We start from the raw sequence: 18,658 nt of genomic DNA on the forward strand, positions 1-18,658 counted from the left end.
TTGCATTTATAATTCTGAACACTGCTCACACGTATTATTTTGAAGTAATTCCCAGATACCATGTTATTTCTTAATTATTAATTAAATTATAATTTATTGTAATGTAGTATATATAATAATTATTATTGTTGTAATATAAAAATATCCTTAATTAAATAGGCATGCCTTGCTTTATTGCACTCATGGATGTTGCATGGTTTTTTGTTTGTTTTGTTTTTTACAAACTGAAGGGTTGTGGCTTGAATAAGTCTCGTGGTGCCATTTTCCCAACAGCATTTGCTCACTTAGTATTTCTCTGTCACATTTTGGTAATTCTTGCAATATTTAAAACTGTTTACTATGGAAAAAGCAAGAGAGTTCCAGAAAAACATCTACTTCTGCTTTATTGACTATGCCAAAGCCTTTGACTGTGTGGATCACAATAAACTGTGGAAAATTCTGAAAGAGATGGGCATACCAGACCACCTGACCTGCCTCTTGAGAAACCTATGTGTAGGTCATGAAGCAACAGTTAGAATTGGACACGGAACAACAAACTGGTTCCAAATAGGAAAAGGAGTACGTCCAGACTGTATATTGTCACCCTGCTTATTTAACTTCTATGCAGAGTACATCATGAGAAACGCTGGGCTGGAAGAAGCACAAGCTGGAATCAAGATTGCCGGGAGAAATATCAATAACCTCAGATATGCAGATGACACCACCCTTATGGCAGAAAGTGAAGAGGAACTCAAAAGCCTCTTGATGAAAGTGAAAGAGGAGAGCAAAAAAGGTGGCTTAAAGCTCAGCATTCAGAAAATTAAGATCATGGCATCTGGTCCCATCACTTCATAGCAAATAGATGGGGAAACAGTGGAAACAGTGTCAGACTGTATTTTTTTGGGCTCTAGAATCACTGCAGATGGTGACTGCAGCCATGAAATTAAAAGACGCTTACTCCTTGGAAGAAAAGTTATGACCAACCTAGATAGCATATTTAAAAGCAGAGACATTACTTTGCCAACAAAGGTCCGTCTAGTCAAGGCTATGGTTTTTCCAGTGGTCATGTATGGATGCGAGAGAAGGATTGTGAAGAAGGCTGAGTGCCGAAGAATTGATGCTTTTGAACTGTGGTGTTGGAGAAGACTCTTGAGAGTCCCTTGGACTGCAAGGAGATCCAGCCAGTCCATTCTGAAGGAGATCAACCCTGGGATTTCTTTGGAGGGAATGATGCTGAAGCTGAAACTCCAGTACTTTGGCCACCTCATGCAAAGAGTTGACTCATTGGAAAAGACTCTGATGCTGGGAGGGATTTGGGGGCAGGAGGAGAAGGGGATGACAGAGAATGAGATGGCTGGATAGCATCACTGACTCGATGGACGTGAGTCTGAGTGAACTCCTGGAGTTGGTGATGGACAGGGAGGCCTGGAGTGCTGTGATTCATGGGGTCGCAAAGAGTCAGACACGACTGAGCGACTGAACTGAACTGAATTACTATTATATTTGTTATGGTGATCTGTGACTGATGATCTTTGCCAGTGTTGCAAAGATTTCAATTCAGTGAAGTCTCAGATGATGGTTAGCTTTCTTAGCAATAAAATGTTTTTTAAATGAAGGTATATACATTGTTTTTTAGACATAAAACTATTGCACACTTAATGGACCAGAGTTTAGTGTAAACATAACTTTTATATGCACTGGGAAACTGAAAGTTTTGTGTATCTTGGTTTATTATATTTGTTTTATTGCTGTGGTTTGGAATTCAACCTGCAAAATCTTTGAGGTATGCCCGTAGTTTAGTGTATGTGTGTGTATTTCTGTTATGCAGGCTATATAGTGGATATATATTACTGGGAACTTTATTCAGTATTCTGTGATTAACCATAATGGAAAAGAGTATAAAAGAATGTATATATGTGTAGTTGAATCACTTTGTTGTATAGCTAAATTAACACAACATTGTTAATCAACTATACTTCAATAAATTTAAAAAAAAATTAAATCCCTGGTATTCTTTATTGTACCTGGAAAAAAATTAGTGTCTTTACTTCCATGATTGTCTAATAAGTGTATTGTGTGCATTCTTGATCTTAGACATGAAATCCTAGAATATGGTGAGAGGAAGAAAAATGAAAATCCAGTCATGATAGATGAGATTTGCTCCCACTCACTATGTATCACATTTTTTGGTTTGGGAGAGGTTTTCTTATATTTGTTAGTAAGTTCCCACCCCTCTCCCTAGGATGAGAGACAGGAAAGGGAAAAAGCCTGATCCTTACTTTTGATATATGCTTGTTATTATAGATCCTGTACTACTAATTTATTGGCAGAGGTTTATGTAAAAGTCAGTTGTTGTAGAAATTAACCTGTGCCTTTGGTAGAAAGACTCTTCTTGATGTGCCTTTTATTTCTCACTTGTCTCCTTAGGCGAGTAGTAGGAGTTCTTCTCGTGAACAGGAGCTGACCTTTAGGTCTTACGTGCTGGTCGACTCAGTGTGCAAAAATCTTCAGACCCTGGCTATGGCAGTGGCTTCTCAGAAGGCTGTGTTGTTAGAAGGACCAATTGGGTGTGGCAAAACTTCATTAGTTGAACATTTAGCTGCAATGACAGGTAGAAGGAAGCCCCCTCAACTTCTCAAAGTCCAACTTGGAGATCAGACTGACAGTAAGGTAACTAAGAAATGGCAGATTTTGGTGGGTGAACGTGCTTTGAATATTTGCTTTAAAATATTGTTTTTGCTAAGAAACTGAAATTAACTGATATTCCTCCTAACGGAGGGGATCATGCTATAAAACCTCAGGTGCCCATTATAACCCTGTAGAAGTTTAATGGAACTAATCTTAGGGTGTGGCACTGGCACCTCAGGTGTGTGGTTTCAGTAAGCACTTCATCTTCTTTCTACAGATGCTGTTGGGAATGTATCGCTGCACAGATGTCCCAGGGGAGTTTGTGTGGCAGCCTGGGACCTTGACACAGGCAGCCACCAAGGGACACTGGATCCTTCTGGAGGATATTGACTATGCCCCCTTGGACGTGGTACGTCATCTCCACAGTAACTCACTAATTTCTTGTCTTCAAATTGTGTTAATAGTGATTCTGGGGCATTATTTAAACAACACAGGTTATTTCGTTAGAGATGATATGTTGATTATCCACCTAATCTATTTGAGTTCTTGGATTACCAGGCTGATCTCTTGTTTGATAGAAAATCGGTAAAATTCTGCTTATCCTGTTTCCTTTAATAGTTGAATGTGTGATCAATTTCTCAGTATATTTTTTTCCTCGTTTAGTTAAAAATGTGATCCATATCACAGCCTTGCTAAGAATAGGCTCGGTGGGAAACATCTTATGCATGATACAGATACATTGAGAACTTTAAAGCCCATTCCCCAGCTGTGGCATCTGTAGAGTAGTGAGCTGAGGACACAGGAAGGAAAAGATGATGTTACAAGTGCCTGCTTGTCTTTGTTCAATTAAGGAAAATAAACTGGGTGTGTATTTCCGACTTTTTAAAAAGATCACTTTTCTATGTGTATGAAATTTAGCAATGGAGGCAGTCAGTCCCTGTGTCTTCTGTATTCTGTGAACTATGACATCCCCCCCCACCACCCAACTCCCACCCTAAAATGTATTGCAAAATGAAAACAATCTTTCTGTGGGCAGACTTTCCCAAGATTGGTTTTAGTTTTCTTTAATGTGAACCTTAAAGCTACCTCTATATGGACTTTACCCTTTTGGATTGAAAGAGGAGATAGGGAGGAAGGAGGAGAGGTGGGGCAGGTCTTTGGGTTTAGGGAGATATGAAGGGGAAAGGGTGGCTATAAATATGTGTGTCTTACGACACATGCATATTTCAGAGTCTGAGGTAAAGATGTAATGGGGTTATTGGCCTGGTGTTACCACTATGTTCTAAGATTTTAACGCTAAGTTTTATAGGGCTGGGACTTAGATTTCTTGATAAGCCGGGGATGACTCCTACCAAGGAGACTTTACAATGAAACTGAATTATAAATTACAAGGCCAACTTAAAAGTATTTGTTGAGTCTTAGCCGTTTCTAGTGCTCTCTCTCCTGGACAAATTTTTTTAGACCTCAGGATACCTGAAAAGTCATTAGGATTATGAATCATAGAACATGAGCCAAAAAAGTTAGATGAACAGAACGGATTTTCCATTCAGGTCATGATGAAGCATAGGTGTCTGTCCCTGTCCCATTGCTAAGTACATGCTTTGATGACCAAGTCCAGATTCAAGACTAAACTGTTGCTTTCTGACTTGTTCTTACTTGTCATCACTTGGGTCATGTCTAGTACATCAGAAAATTCTTTGAGTTCCGTTTTGTGTTCCATTCCCCTTTTGTTACTACATTTGATTCCAGAGGGTATGTTTATTCAGTTGATTATGTTTAAACTTACCATTATAGTAAAGTTGTATTTACTCAAAAATACACCTTCCCTTGATTATTATTTTGTTATTTCCAGAACTCAGCTAGTAGTGAACCCATTACTGTTTCAAGGTAGCTTTTATAGATCTCATTCAGGATTGTTGTCTTTTGTTTCAAGTTTCATTGTTACCTTGGAGTTGCCCCTCTATTACTTTCCCTTTCTACTCCTAGCCATGTATGAATTAATGATGCTTAATAAAATTATGTTGATATTTTAGAACCCTCTTTCTTGGCTCTTTGTTCTTCTTACTTTGTTTTTCAAAACTTCATCCTTAAACTCCCATCCCCTACATCCATATGTCTAGTCCATACTTTTCTCAGAAAATCTCTGCTTAGATTCCTTAGTGGGTGCAGGTTTTAGGATGTTCAAAATGGACCTTGTCTGCTGTTTTCCCAGAACAACCTTTCCTGACACGTAATAGCCAAGCCAGAAAGAACTTTGCTGTCTCCTTCCTCTCGTCTCCCACTCACTCAGTCTGATGCTGCTGAGTGCTTTTTATCTCTTACTCTGTTCCCCCCTGGCCTGCTGCCTTAGCACAGGGCTTCTTGTTTTTGTCTCTGTCTAATCTATCTTGCCATCTTGCGTTTGTTACTTGACTGATATGTTTTTTCACTTCTTTCCATCCAGGCTGGCTTCCTTTCAGTTTATCTTCCATATTGTTGTATAGTTCATTTTCTAAAACGTAAAGTAAAGCTTTTTTCTCCTGAATAAAATCCTCTCAACCACTCTCATGAAAAAGTTCAAACTTCTTAGCTCAGCGCAAAAGAGCTTTTATCATCTGTCTCGTAAGCCTAATATTTTTTCACTACTTCACGTGCACATTCTGCCCTAACCATCACAGACTCTTCTCAGGCCACACTCTTAGGCATGTATGTTTTTATTCATTTTAATATTTTTGCCTAGAGTGATTGTGCCGTTCCTTTCCCACCAAACCGGACTAATTTCTGTTCCACTTTAAGACTCGGCGAATGGCATTACCTCTAGGGTGGCTTCACTGCCTTGCTTCTCATCTGCTCCACACTCATCGACAGCCTGTTTTCACGTGGTGTTTTGTTCATCGCTTGGGGTCACACCAGTTAGGCTGTGTGGTAGTTTGCCAGCTACCTCCCATCAGACGCGAGGCTGTAATGCCTCAGTCGTGTCTGGAGTTCCAGTGTCTTGCTTGATTCCGGTCCATAGTAGGCACCCAGTGAATGTTGAACAAGTAAGTTGTTCTTGCTGGAGTGTAGTTGACTCCAGTATTCCCACCTGCTTTGACCCCAGTTTATGCTGTGAGAAGTAGCGTTTCCTTTAAGTATGTGTTTGTCATTTGGTTAGAGGGCTGGTTTTGTTTTTGTTTTTCTACTTCTGTCTTTATAGCTTTGTCCCTGGAATTTTGTGATTTAGATTTCTGTGCTGATCCCTCTCTTGGAGAATGGAGAGCTCTTGATTCCTGGCCGAGGTGACTGTGTGAAGGTGGCTCCTGGATTTCAGTTCTTTGCAACCAGGAGGTATGTCGTATTAACCCTTTTGTTTCCATGATGGAGCCTCTGGCTCATGAGTCCACATACTAGAGTGCTGAGCACGCAAGTCCAGGAATAGAGTTCTCTGGGCGTTTAAACAAGGTTAGTTGGAACAGGCCCAGCCTTCTCATTCCCGACTGTTTTTCATGGAGATAATTAATTTAGAAAATAAAACCAGTCTTCAAAACCTTGTTTTCATATTTTCAAACATAATCAGAAATGACAGTTGTCAGATAGCCCTGGATTTGAATCCTGACACTGACTTTTTGTATCTGTATGTACCTTGCTTGGCTGATTCTGATGGAACCAGTAATGCCTGCTTTACAGCTTGGTGTAAGTTGTAAAGTTTAGGTGAAATGACTTTGCACTAAAGACCTGTCACATGGTGGAGCGCCCAACCTTGATGGTGGCGCTGATGCAAATGAAGCCCTGTAGACATCAAGCAGTTTAAATAAATAAGTTGAAGATAAGCATCAACAAAGGAATAAAATCTAAAGAAACTTATGTTTATGTCCTTATCTACATTTTAAAATAATGTGAAGGCAGTGGCTTATTTCCTACTACCTGACTACCTGTACAGTTTCTCCCAGATCTTAAAATGCCCAAGAGGGAAACAAATGCTACACTGTGTTTAGTGATGATGTTAGTGTGTACTGTACCTCTGTGAACATTCACTCCCAGATGGAATGCAGAGCTGATCTAACCGTCTTCAAGGAGCACCTTCCTAGACCCTGATAGTTTTAATAGAACCTGTTTTTATTCACAGTGATAGTGAAGTTCTTTCCTGGGAAGTCCTGAGACATCATACAAGGATGTCACACCAACTTCAGTTCATTTCTTGGTTTGCCATTTGTAGTCATAGTTGAGTGAGCAAGAGACATTTTTCTTTCTCTTCCTTATGGTTCTTCCTTGCAGTTAGAGGAAAAGAAGATCACTGTTCCCTCAGGGCAGTTGTTATGAGGATTGAATTAATGGCTTAAGTGTAAGCCTGTGGCTTGCCCAGAATATGTGTTCAATAACTATTCCTTGTCTTCTGGGTATTTTAAATAGTTTTAGGTACTGTAGCTTTTGGTAAATAAGCAGTGAACTTATTTTTAGTGCTATGGGTCTTGGTTTGTTTTCTTTTTCCTGAAGATACATCTTAATAAAAAGAAACATGTTTTTGAGATCAAAATGCCTAATAGGACTGTTTGCAGTAATTTGAAAATAACTTGGTTAAAGCTCTATTACTCTCCCCAGGAAAATAGTCAAAGCCGAGTCAGTGGCAGCATTTCATTGTCATCCTCCCTGTAAGCCTAGCATAATAGTGTCTTGACACCAGAAGGAATTGTGAGTTTTATTCAGATGTGACACAATGAATAGCAAGGGATAACCAGGGGCATAATTCAAGATTAAAACTTAGGAATTTTGTGTGACTCTGCTTTTCATTTTGTAATACAGATTGTTGAGCTGTGGAGGAAATTGGTATCGACCACTAAATAGTCATGCTACTCTGCTAGACAAATACTGGACCAAAATTCACCTGGATAATATGGATAAGGCAGAACTAAATGAGGTATGTCATTATTTGAAAGTATCAGTGCTTTTCTTTTTTACTTTTCATTTATATTTAAAGTTTTCAGTGTTGTGTTAGTTTCCACTATACAAAGAAGTGAATCAGCTCTGTTGTTGTTTAGTTGCTAAGTCGTGTTCAGCTTTTTGCAACCCCATGGACTGTAGCCCCTAGTCTCTTCTAGGTCCATGGGATTTCCCAGGCAAGAATCATGGAGTGGGTTGCCATTTTCTTTTTCAAGGGATCTTCCCAACGCAGGGATCAAACCCATGTGGCAGGCAGATTCTTTACCACTGAGCTGCCAGAGAATTCCTATTTTAAAAGTTTCAGACTATGCAGAGAAGAGAAATAGCCCAGTGAGTCATGAAAATACTCACCGCTCTAAATTTAACAGTTAATGTGCTAACATTTTACTATATTAACTTCATCTAGTACTTTTTATTTGCTAATATATTAGAAAGCAAACCTCGCAGCATTTCACCCTTAAATACTTTGATGCATCTCTAAGGGCATTTCCATATGTAACCACAATATCAATATTATAGCCAATAAAATGAATTATTATTCTTCAGTAGCACTTCATTCTCAGACCACATGAGAATTTCCGCAGTTGTCCTCAAAGGATCTTTTTAGTTTTGCTAAGTTGATTGTAACTAGTATCTTTCACACTTAATAACTTCATGTGCATTTCCATCTGGACCTTAATGGAAACTGAGATGACTTGGTGAAAGGCTTTATACAGTAGTTCACTTTGTAGTATCCCTGGTTCTCTGTGACCCCTAAGCGGTGTGCCTCACTCTACGCTGCCAGCCTCTCTCCTCCTCTGCGTCTGCCTTCTCACTTGGGCAGCTTTCTGTCTCTCAGCACTTCACTTTGGACAGTAGCAAATAAAGTATTGTCAGTGAACATTCAGGGATGGCAGGGTCACTTTCCTCTTTCTTGGTGTAAATTTTTACATAAATAAGTGGCACCAGACAACCCTTGTCAAATATTTTATCTATTAATAGCATTTAAGTGTTTATTAACAGAGGGGTTTTCAGAGGGCACCAATTACTAGATCAACCTTCATATGATTTCTAAGAACCCTGGCCTTGATGGTGTGAATTTTGAATCTCTGTAGCTTTGTGAGTTTCTTATCTCACTGTAGTGTCTGTACGTCTTTCTCTCCCTCTCTTGCTGCTCTCAACTGTAAGCTCCACCAGGAACCTACTCAGCTTTGGTGCCCCTGGCATCCATTCCATGCGTCACAACTCACGTCTGTTGTATTGCTCTGACATAATACCCCTCTTTTTTTTTTGCTGTTGTAGTTCTTTAAATGTTTTGTTTTCAAACATTTAAATATTGATAAGCATATCATGTCAGATTAGTTTATCATGTGATATTCTGTTTACATTCTGACATTTATGGTAATAACAAAAGATATTTTTTGTCTGAGGTAGAAAATGACTAATTGGTTGGTACATATAAATCACTATTCAGAACTTTTTTCCCAAATAACCGAGCCCTACTAAAGTGTTAAACCTAGGGTTTTTTCAAGTGAAAATAGCTTTTTTCCCTCACCATGATCATAAGTATACATGTTCATATGATGGAATTACTTCTCAGCAGTAAAATAGAGGGAACTACTGATACATACAGTGATGCTTGGGTGAATTTCAAATCCATGATGCTGAGTAAGAGAAGCCAAACTATGCGCTACATCCTGTGTGATGCCATGTATATGAGGAATTTGAAAGCAGCACTGTGCTGATTGGAATCAGATTCACGATTCCAGGGACAGGGGTGCTGGGGAAGGGTGTGATCACAAGGGAACTCTTGTTTTGTTTTATGGGTGATGGAAGTATGTATTTTGTTTATGGTAGCCACAGTCCATGAATATGGTCAGTTTTGAAAATGTTCCGTCTATACACAGAACATGTTTATTCTCTCTTTGAAAGATCCACATGTGTAGCAAATAAAATGAATTTGTTGATTTTATTATTCACTTCTATCTTTACTTAATTTTTAATACATTTGAAATATTAAAATTTGTAAAATCTTCCAATTTAACAGAAAGGTATGAAGAAATTAAAACCTGTGAGATCTAATACTTAAAGTGACACTATTAAAAGATTTTAGTTCTTTATCTTTGTAAATATGTGGACTTTATCTCTTTATATATATAAAATATGTTGATATTTCATATATTAATATAAATTGGAATCATGGTATACTTCTTAAGCTAATTTAAATATATTAGCTAATAATATTTCTAATACATACGTGATATTTTTCTTCTCAAGTAGATTTAACAAATCTGTATCATAAATATTATGATATTATGGCCACCAAGTATTAATGCTGCACAAAATTGTTAATAATTATTGAAGTGAATTGGACTAGATCTTTTGCTTTCTAAATTCTACTGTCTGATAAAAACTACTTTTTATCAGGACTTTAACACTAGCTCCTTTTGCTGTGTTCTACTTTAAAAAAAACCTTTTGTTTCCTTTCCCACTAAACTATTTCATTGGTGCTTTTGGCTGAGAAATGACTTAATGATGGTACTGCAGTTGTCTTTAAAACATAATCAGAGTATGTAGTACTTGAAGTGCATGGGCTTTGGATGCCCATGTTGTTTGAGACGTCTTTCCCATCAAGCTTCTGTACCCAAAGCTGTGTGATAGGTCATGAGATTGCCAGATAACAGTTCTGGTCAGGAAGAAGTCATAGTCTTTGGGGGGCTGGAGGTAATGGGTGAAGGTGGAAGTTCTTACACTTGCTCAAGATGACAGATCTCCTAGAGAAATTCATTCTTGGCGTGCTTTTAAAAATCACTTTGTCTGCTGCTAATTTTTTTTTTTTTTTGCCTTTTTTCTCCTCTGTCAGGTTCTTCAAAATAGATATCCCAGCTTATCAGCAGCAACCGATCACCTGCTTGATATTTATTTCCAGCTTATTGGAGAGAAGCGTCACTGTCTGAGCGAAAGTTCTGTTGGAGGCAAACAGGCACCAGAGGAGGTTCCAGAAGCAAGACAAGAAAACAAGAGACTAAGCCTTGAGGGAAGAGAATTGTCTCTCAGGTATTGGGCTAAACGCTTTGGGGTTGGTGTTTTAAAAATTGCTTCTCTCAGAAGTTCTTAGCAGCTCAAACTGAATGGTTACAAGAAGTCTGATTTTGAAATTAGATGTTGTCAGTCTCTAATCTGGAGAAAGAAATGGCAACCCACTCCAGTGTTCTTGCCTGGAGAATCCCAGGGATGGTGGAGCCTGGTGGGCTGCCATCTGTGGGGTCGCACAGAGTCGGACACGACTGTAGCGACTTAGCAGCAGTCTCTAATCTGTTTGAGATCTATAGTTACTGAATGGGAAGGCTTATGAAGATAATATTATGTTAGCTTTAAAAAATAACTTTTTTCTTCTTTCAGTTTTATTGAGCTGTAACTGACAGCTCTGTATAAGTTTATGGCATATAGGATAATGATTACATGCATATGGAATGATGACTACAAGTTGAGTGAACCTCCATCATCTCACAGATACTAAGTTAAATAGTAAAAAACAATTTTTTCTTGTGATAATGTAACAACTTTTCATATATAACATTCTGCTGCTGTTGCTAAGTTGCTTCAGTCGTGTCCAACTCTTTGCGACCCCAGAGACGGCAGCTCACCAGGCTCCCCTGTCCCTGGGATTCTCCAGGCAAGAACACTGGAGTGGGTTGCCATTTCCTTCTCCAATGCATGAAAGTGAAAAGTGAAAGTGAAGTCGCTCAGTTGTGTCCAGCTCCTAGCGACCCCATGGACTGCAGCCTACCAGATTCCTCCATCCATGGGATTTGCCAGGCAAGAGTACTGGAGTGGGTTGCCATTGCCTTCTCCCATATATAACATACAGCAGTGTTAATTATAATTATTATGCTGTACATTGCATCCCTAGGAATTATAATTGGAAGTTTAACAAATAACTTTAAATTTGGAAATAGTGGAAAAAGTTGGAAAACTACTGACATGGTTTTTTCACTGGATGTCCTGTTGGGACAAATGGGGTCGTAAATAAGATTTTTGGGTTTTGCTGTATATAGTAAATTCTCTTCCTTTGAGCTACATTTGCAGTGGTTGACTTGCTCTTCGAGAAGTGAGAATTGGGACTGGGCAACTCCCCTTAAGTTTGCTCCGAGAGTTAATTGCTCCTGTCTCTTGCTACCTTGTCTGGTACAGATGGGGGAGAAATGAATTATAGGTTGCTTCCTGGTAGAGGTAAGGAAAGGATCCACTTACACTTTTTCCTGACTTAACACTGTTTATATTCAGTTGCCAGAAAAAGGGAGAGTCTGTGGTCAGATGTTCCCAGACCTAAATAAACTCTGATGCCTTTGATATCTTTGACCTGTGTTTTTTTATTTCTTACCTTTTTTTTTTTTAAGGGATCTACTTAATTGGTGTAATAGGATTGCCCACAGCTTTGACAGTCTGTCTTCATCAGCATCGTTAAATATTTTTCAAGAGGTAAGATATAGTCTTCCTGCTTGCTTTCTCTGTGCTCTGCAAGGCTGCTAATTTCCACTGTTATTTTCTGTCTCTTGACTATTATCAGAAAGTTTTTCTATGGTGTAGGTACTGTGTATCTCTCTAGCTAGTTAAAACTGAACTAAAGTTCTCTTAGCACTGAGTGAGCATGATAAATGTTTTGTGACTCTTGAAATGGGTTACCCCTAATTTCAAATAAGTTTAGTTTGAAATAGAGTAAAACAGATGCTGAAATTAAAGCTTAAATGAAAGGAAAAAATCCCCCAGGTGGTAATACTATTGTAAGGCAAAAAGAGTTTCTAAGATGTTTAGTATTAATTTCTATGTATAATTTCTTAGTCTGTTTGACAGATTTGTACTTGTCTGATCCTGCCACTTGCCCCAGCAGGGCCTTTTTAACTTTAGTCCAGAGAAAGGTATGTGGGTTATAAAGTCTGTTCTTGTATGCTGGGCTGGGGGGAAAGTGTGTTGTGCAAGAGGGAAGCGCTGTTGAATTACAGCTCTGCCATATTCAATAAGAACAGAGAGAGATTTATTTCCACCTGGTTAAGAATAAAAATGGTACCGCCTGAAGATCTTTGGGCTCTTAAAACATTGACCTGTTTTGACTATAAAGTGTTACCGTGTCTGTCAGCTAGGATTCAGGAAAGGATAGTGACCTGTTGTGGTGAGCAGTATCTCTGGTGAAGGTACTTTAAATAGAAAGAACCCTGATTGAAAGCACACACTTAATCAAGCCAAACCCTGAAGTGCTGTGTGCCAGTTCTTTAATCTCCGAAATTTCCTTCCCGTCCTCCTACATTTTTCATCTTCCTACAGGGGGAGGATCTTCTTTAGTCTCTATTTTAGAGAGAGAGAGAGAGTGTGTGTGTGTGTGTGTGTGTGTGTGTGTGTGATTTTTCATCTTCCTACAGGGGGAGGATCTTCTTTAGTCTCTATTTTAGAGAGTGTGTGTGTGTGTGTGTGTGTGTGTGTGTGTGTGTGTTTGACAGCCCATAAAATTGACTCTCTTAAGGTGTACAATTCAGTGTATTTTAGTGTATTTATAGAATTATGCAACGTCACCACTAAGTAATTCTAGAACATTTTCATCACCTCAAAAAGGAACCTTGTAACCGTCAACCATCATGCCTATTTTTCTTCTCTCTGCAGCCTTTGACAGTCACTAATCTACCTCCTGTCTATAGATTTGCTTATTCTGGACATTTCATATAAGTGAAATCATACATTAGGTGACCCTTTTATCTTCTTTCAGCATATTCTCTTGGTTAATCCATGTTGTAGCATGAGTCAGTACTTCATTCTCTTTATGGCTGAGTAACATTTCATTGTATTGATATATCACATTTCATTTATTCACTCATATGTTGATGGATATTTGGGTGGTTTTCACCTCTCGTGAATAATGCTGCTGTGAACATTTGTGTACAAGTATTTTATTAATATGGGCTTCCCTGGTGGCTCAGTGGTCAAGAATCTGCCTGCCAGTGCAGGAGACACGGGTTCGATCCCTGGGGCAAGATTCCCTGGAGAAGGAAGTGGCAGTCCACTCTAGTATTCTTGCCTGGGAAATCCCATGGACAGAGGAGCCTGCTGGGCTGTAGTCCATGGGGTCACAAAAGAATTGGAAACTCCTTAGTGACTAAACAACAACAGCATTTTATTAATGTAGAAGTAAAAATGAGAAAATATGGGAAAACAAATGGTGAAAAATATTCTCCCATTCAGAGATTCCCCTGTACTATTAATACCTTGGTGTTTCTCCTTGTACATCTTTGTCTATGCGCATGGAATTAAAAACTCTTTTACTGTATTAGAGCCACGCCCCCCAGCCCCTCATAAAAGCCCCACACTACCTTGTTGAAGAGATCAGGCCAGTTGTTTTATAGAATGTTTCACCTTTTGGCTTTATCTGGTTGCTTCTTCTCTGTTTTGATACCAACTGGTGTCCTGCAATTCAGTCCAGTTCTGATACTGCCTACCTGGAGGTAGTGTAGACCACACAGGTTCAAGGACTGAGTCCTCCACAAGACCATCCCACTTCAGACTCCAGCCACAAGTATTGGAGGCCCATCCACACTTAGGACCAATCAGCTGTAAATTCAGGGGTTCCCACAAACTTCTCAGGTACAGTGATTGTCTCATAGAATTCTCTGGAAGCTCTCTAGTTACTGTACAGGTTACAGTTTTATTATTAAAAATATTACTCAGGAACAGTCAAATGAAAGAGACACATAGGGCAAGATTCCAGGAATCTGAACACAGGCACACCTTTGGAGGCAGGGTGTGCCAGCTTCATCATACATCGTGTTGTCCACCAGCCCCTCCACCCTCTCCAAGTGTTGGGGATGGAAATTTCAGTTCTCCTGTTTGAGCTTGGTCTTTCTTGCCTGGCCATTTCCTCTGATAAACTAAGGAAGGGCTCATCTGGAGTTACCTTGCTTAGCATAATAAACCCAGTAGGGCCCATGAAGACTAGTGAATAACAGAAGACACTCCTTAGTCCTGGCAATTCAGAATTTTTGAAAGGCTGTGTAGGAATTAGGGACAAATACCTAAATTCTTATTACAGCAGAAGACATGTATCTTGGCTTCTCAGTAGCAGCTAAGTACTGGCTTAGGGTAATGACAGTATTCCTTTATTGCACACCAAGAATTTCCCTTTACAGCTCAGAAGTAATCTTTCAGTGTTATCGCCACTGCCTGAGAATCATTTTCCATTACAGAATCATATACCTACCTAGGGATTAATGCTAATTGCTATTTTTGCCTGAATTTTACATTTGCAAACTCAGGGCTACGTGTGTGTGTTTTCCTAATAACCAATATTTTGATAATAAAGCCTTAACATTTTTGGTGTCCTGTCTCTGTTGTGGTAACATCTTTAAGTCTAGGGTTGGTACCTTATTTGTACTCTCGTTTCAGTCTTTCTTGCAGAAATGTTCCTGTTAGATTTTATGTTCCTTCCTTTTGTGGCCTGGACAGCAGTGCTTTGTCATTAATGTATTATTTAAGAAGTCACTTGCTATTTGCCTTGGTTATTTCAATAGGCCCTGGACTGTTTCACAGCAATGCTTTCTAAGCAGACGAGCAAACTGAAAATGGCAGAAGTCATTGGAGGCAAACTGAACATTTCCAAGAAAAAGGTATGTAGTGCTGTTTGTACTTCCTTCTTGAAAGGAAGTTGGGTTATTTAGCTTACTTGGCTGGTCTCTGGCCCTTACCTAGAAAAGCTTTTGCAAAGTTGGTAGTTTCATTGCTGCCTCTCATGGACATAAAACTCACTGTCTCTTGGATAAGTAGTTCTCCCTGTGGTCCGCATTCTTAAAGTGAGCTGCCTTGTGTTCTTTCTCACACGTGCACCTTATTTTCCAGTGTTTAAGGAGCATGTTATTATGTAGGTTCTGGATTCAGGACTGGAACGATGTCTTAGCAAATATTTTAATAAGCCTTCGCATTTCCAAAGCTTCAGTTCAGTTTGGTCGCTTAGTCATGTCCGACTCTTTGTGACCACACGGACTGCAGCACACCAGGCTTCCCTCTCCATCACCAACTCCCAGAGCTTGCTCAAACTCATGTCCATTGAGTCAGTGATGCCATCCAATCATCTCATCCTCTGTCGTCCCCTTCTCCTCCCACTTTCAGTCTTTCCCAGCATCAGGGTCTTTTCTGGTGAGTCAGTTCTTCGCATCAGGTGCCCAAAGTATTGGAGTTTCAGCTTCAGCCTCAGTCCTTCCAATGAATGTTCAGGACTGATTTCCTTTAGGATAGACTGGTTGGATCTCCTTGCTGTTGAAGGAACTCTCAAGAGTCTTGTCCAACACCACAGTTCAAAAGCATCATTTCTTTGGTGCTCAGCTTTCTTTATAGTCCAACTCTCACACGCATACATGACTACTGGAAAAACCATAGCTTTGACTAGACAGAGCTTTGTTAGCAAAGTAACATCTCTGCTTATTAATATGTCTAGGTTGATAATAGCTTTTCTTCCAAGGAGCAAAAGTTTTTTAATTTCATGGCTACAGTCACCATCTGCAGTCATTTTAGATCCCTCCAAAATAAAGTCTGTCACTGTTTCCATTGTTTCCATCTGTTTGCGATGAAGTGATTTGACCAGATGCCATGACCTTACGTTTTTGAATGTTGAGTTTTAAGCCAGTTTTTTCACTCTCCTCTTTTCACTTTCATCAAGAGGCTCTTTAGTTCTTCGCTTTCTGGCATAAGTGTGGTGTCATCTGCATATCTGAGGTTATTGATGTTTCTCCCAGCGATCTTGATTCCAGCCTGTGCTTCATCCAGCCCAGCATTTCGCAAGATGTACTCTGTATGTAAGTTAAATAAACAGGGTGACAATATGCAGCCTTGACGTACTCCTTTCCCAATTTGGAACCAGTCTCTTGTTCCCATGTCCAGTTCTAACTGTTGCTTTTTGACCTGCATACACATTTCTTAGGAGGCAGGTCAGGTGGTCTGGTACTCCCATCTCTTGAAGAATTTTTCACAGTTGTGAAGAAAACATAGCTGAAGAAAAATTACTTTGATTTTTTTAGAAGTATCTTTTAGGAGTGTAGCTTTTCTTGACTGTTCACTTTATGTAGGTAGATAGAGGCTTATTTGAATGAATAAATTGTAGTGTTAGGGAACATTCATAATCAGTGTTTTTAAAAACAGAAACTTAGAAAATATTTTAAAATAAAATTAAATGCTAACTTGCCTATCTAGGAAGCCGGAAGTGCTTCTAGAGGGGGCACAATAAGCCTCATGATTTAAGTGTTTGAAGAGTATGCAGAATTTTACTCAGGTAAATCTTTTCCCCTCCCATAGGCAGAATTCTTCTGTCAACTTTACAAACCAGAAATTGTGATCAACGAGCTTGATGTGCAAGTGGGTCGAGTGCGGCTTCTACGAAAACAAAGCGAGGCTGTCCACATACAGAGGTAATCAGGGTTCCAAGCTGAGCTCAACACTGTGGGGTCATTGGGAACTTGGTGCAAGGAGTATTTGGTCCTGACGTTTTCCTCTGAGTAAAACTCGTGTCTGAACTGTGATCTCTCCAGTGTGCCAGACTGGTAAGGAGCAGTGATTTCCCAAAATGTGTCCTGTGAAACTGGATATAAGGAGGTGGAGAGTGGTGATGAGGGTCCTTAGAGATTTGGGACCAGCAAAGATGTATCTTTGATTTTATTCATTGTAACGTATTTACTTAGTGAAGTAAGCATCACTTGGAAGGCAGGCTTGGTCCTAACGTTAGTCTTTTAATTCCTTGAAGGCTGGAATTGTGTAAGTTTCTGAGATCTAGTTACCATTTACTAAATTTTTGCTGTATTCCTAACATTGTGCTCAGTGCTGTTTTGCATGTTTTTGCATGTGGTTATAGTAATCCTATGAATTAATGTGTTTGTTAGCGCCCTAGGACTCTCCTCACAAATTAACCATAAACTTGATTCATGTATGCATGCATGCTAAGTCGCTTTAGTCATATCCAACTCTTTTCAACCCCATGGACTATAGCCTGCCAGGCTCCTCTATCCATGGGATTCTCCAGGCAAGAATACTGGAGTAGGTTGCCATTTCCTTCTCCAGGGAATCTTCCCGACCCAGGGACTGAACCTGGGTCTCTTGTGTCTCCTGCTTTAACATGTGGGTTCTGTACCACTAGGGCCATAAACTGGATGGTTTGCCATAAACATTTCTTCTCAGTTCTGGAGGCTGGAAGGCTGAAACCCAGGTGCTGGCAGGGCCACGTTCCCTCTGAAGGCTCTTGCCTCTTCCTGGCTTCTGATGGCATGCACTAGTCCTTGGTGTTCCTTACCTTGTAGCTGCTTCAGTTCAGTCTCTGACTCCATTGTCTCATGGTCTTCTTCCCTGTGTGTCTTTTTTGTGTTTCTAAATTTCTCTTTCTGTATGAGAACATGGGCCATTGGATTTAAGACCAGCCCTTAAGTCCAATACAGTATGATTTTTATCTTATTATTCCTGTAAAGACCTTTTTCCCAAATAAGGTCACATTCACAGGTACTGGGTAGACATGAATTTGTGGGGGACTTACTGCAACTAGTAAGTGTTGTTGTCCAGACTGTACAGATTAGGAAACCAAGGCTAAGAGAGGTTAAGTAATTTGCCCAAGATGACATAGGTAGTGCAGATGTTTTATCTTGTTAGTGTTTTGAATTTCTAGAGCCTAGTGAAGTACTGGGTATGTAAATGCTCCATGTTTATAGAATGAATTCTGCAGTTCTTATGTTGCGCAGTATCCCATGCAATGTGAAGACAGTCTCTTCTCGAGTTGTCTCACTTGTCGAGTCTGGTTCCTCAGAACAGTGCTGAGAGACGCTCGCAGCTTGCCTCTCCAGCTGCTTACGCGCTTTCACCTCCCCAGGGAGAAGTTTGCCTTTGCTGCTGTGAGGCCATCCTCTATCCTTATTGAGCAGCTCGCGGTGTGTGTCAGCAAAGGGGAGCCTGTGTTGCTGGTGGGAGAAACTGGAACTGGCAAAACCTCCACAGTCCAGTATTTGGCTCACATTACAGGTAACTCCTGGAGAGGATGCACTCTGCCCTAGACAATAGACATTTCATTTCATACCAACTGCCTTTTTAAAAACTAGAGTCCAAAGAATATTGGAACTTAAAAAGTGCCACAGCTCTATTTCCCCTGGAGATAAGCACTGGAGTC

General features: G+C 39.7%; 1 protein-coding gene across 1 annotated transcript in view; it reads left to right on the forward strand.

Annotated features, from left to right (window-relative positions):
* The window catches only part of MDN1 (midasin AAA ATPase 1), a 145,667-nt gene that overhangs the window by 19,766 nt on the left and 107,243 nt on the right, over positions 1 to 18,658 (forward strand). Inside the window, exons 6-14 of the mRNA XM_052645558.1 lie at positions 2,407 to 2,649; positions 2,885 to 3,016; positions 5,810 to 5,913; positions 7,366 to 7,480; positions 10,346 to 10,539; positions 11,883 to 11,964; positions 15,036 to 15,131; positions 16,810 to 16,922; positions 18,365 to 18,513. Of these exons, the coding sequence (XP_052501518.1) occupies positions 2,407 to 2,649; positions 2,885 to 3,016; positions 5,810 to 5,913; positions 7,366 to 7,480; positions 10,346 to 10,539; positions 11,883 to 11,964; positions 15,036 to 15,131; positions 16,810 to 16,922; positions 18,365 to 18,513 (1,228 nt within the window). The remainder of the gene's footprint in view (positions 1 to 2,406; positions 2,650 to 2,884; positions 3,017 to 5,809; positions 5,914 to 7,365; positions 7,481 to 10,345; positions 10,540 to 11,882; positions 11,965 to 15,035; positions 15,132 to 16,809; positions 16,923 to 18,364; positions 18,514 to 18,658) is intronic.

Source organism: Budorcas taxicolor, chromosome 9, assembly GCF_023091745.1.
Source record: "Budorcas taxicolor isolate Tak-1 chromosome 9, Takin1.1, whole genome shotgun sequence".
In the NCBI taxonomy this organism is placed as follows: domain Eukaryota; kingdom Metazoa; phylum Chordata; class Mammalia; order Artiodactyla; family Bovidae; genus Budorcas; species Budorcas taxicolor.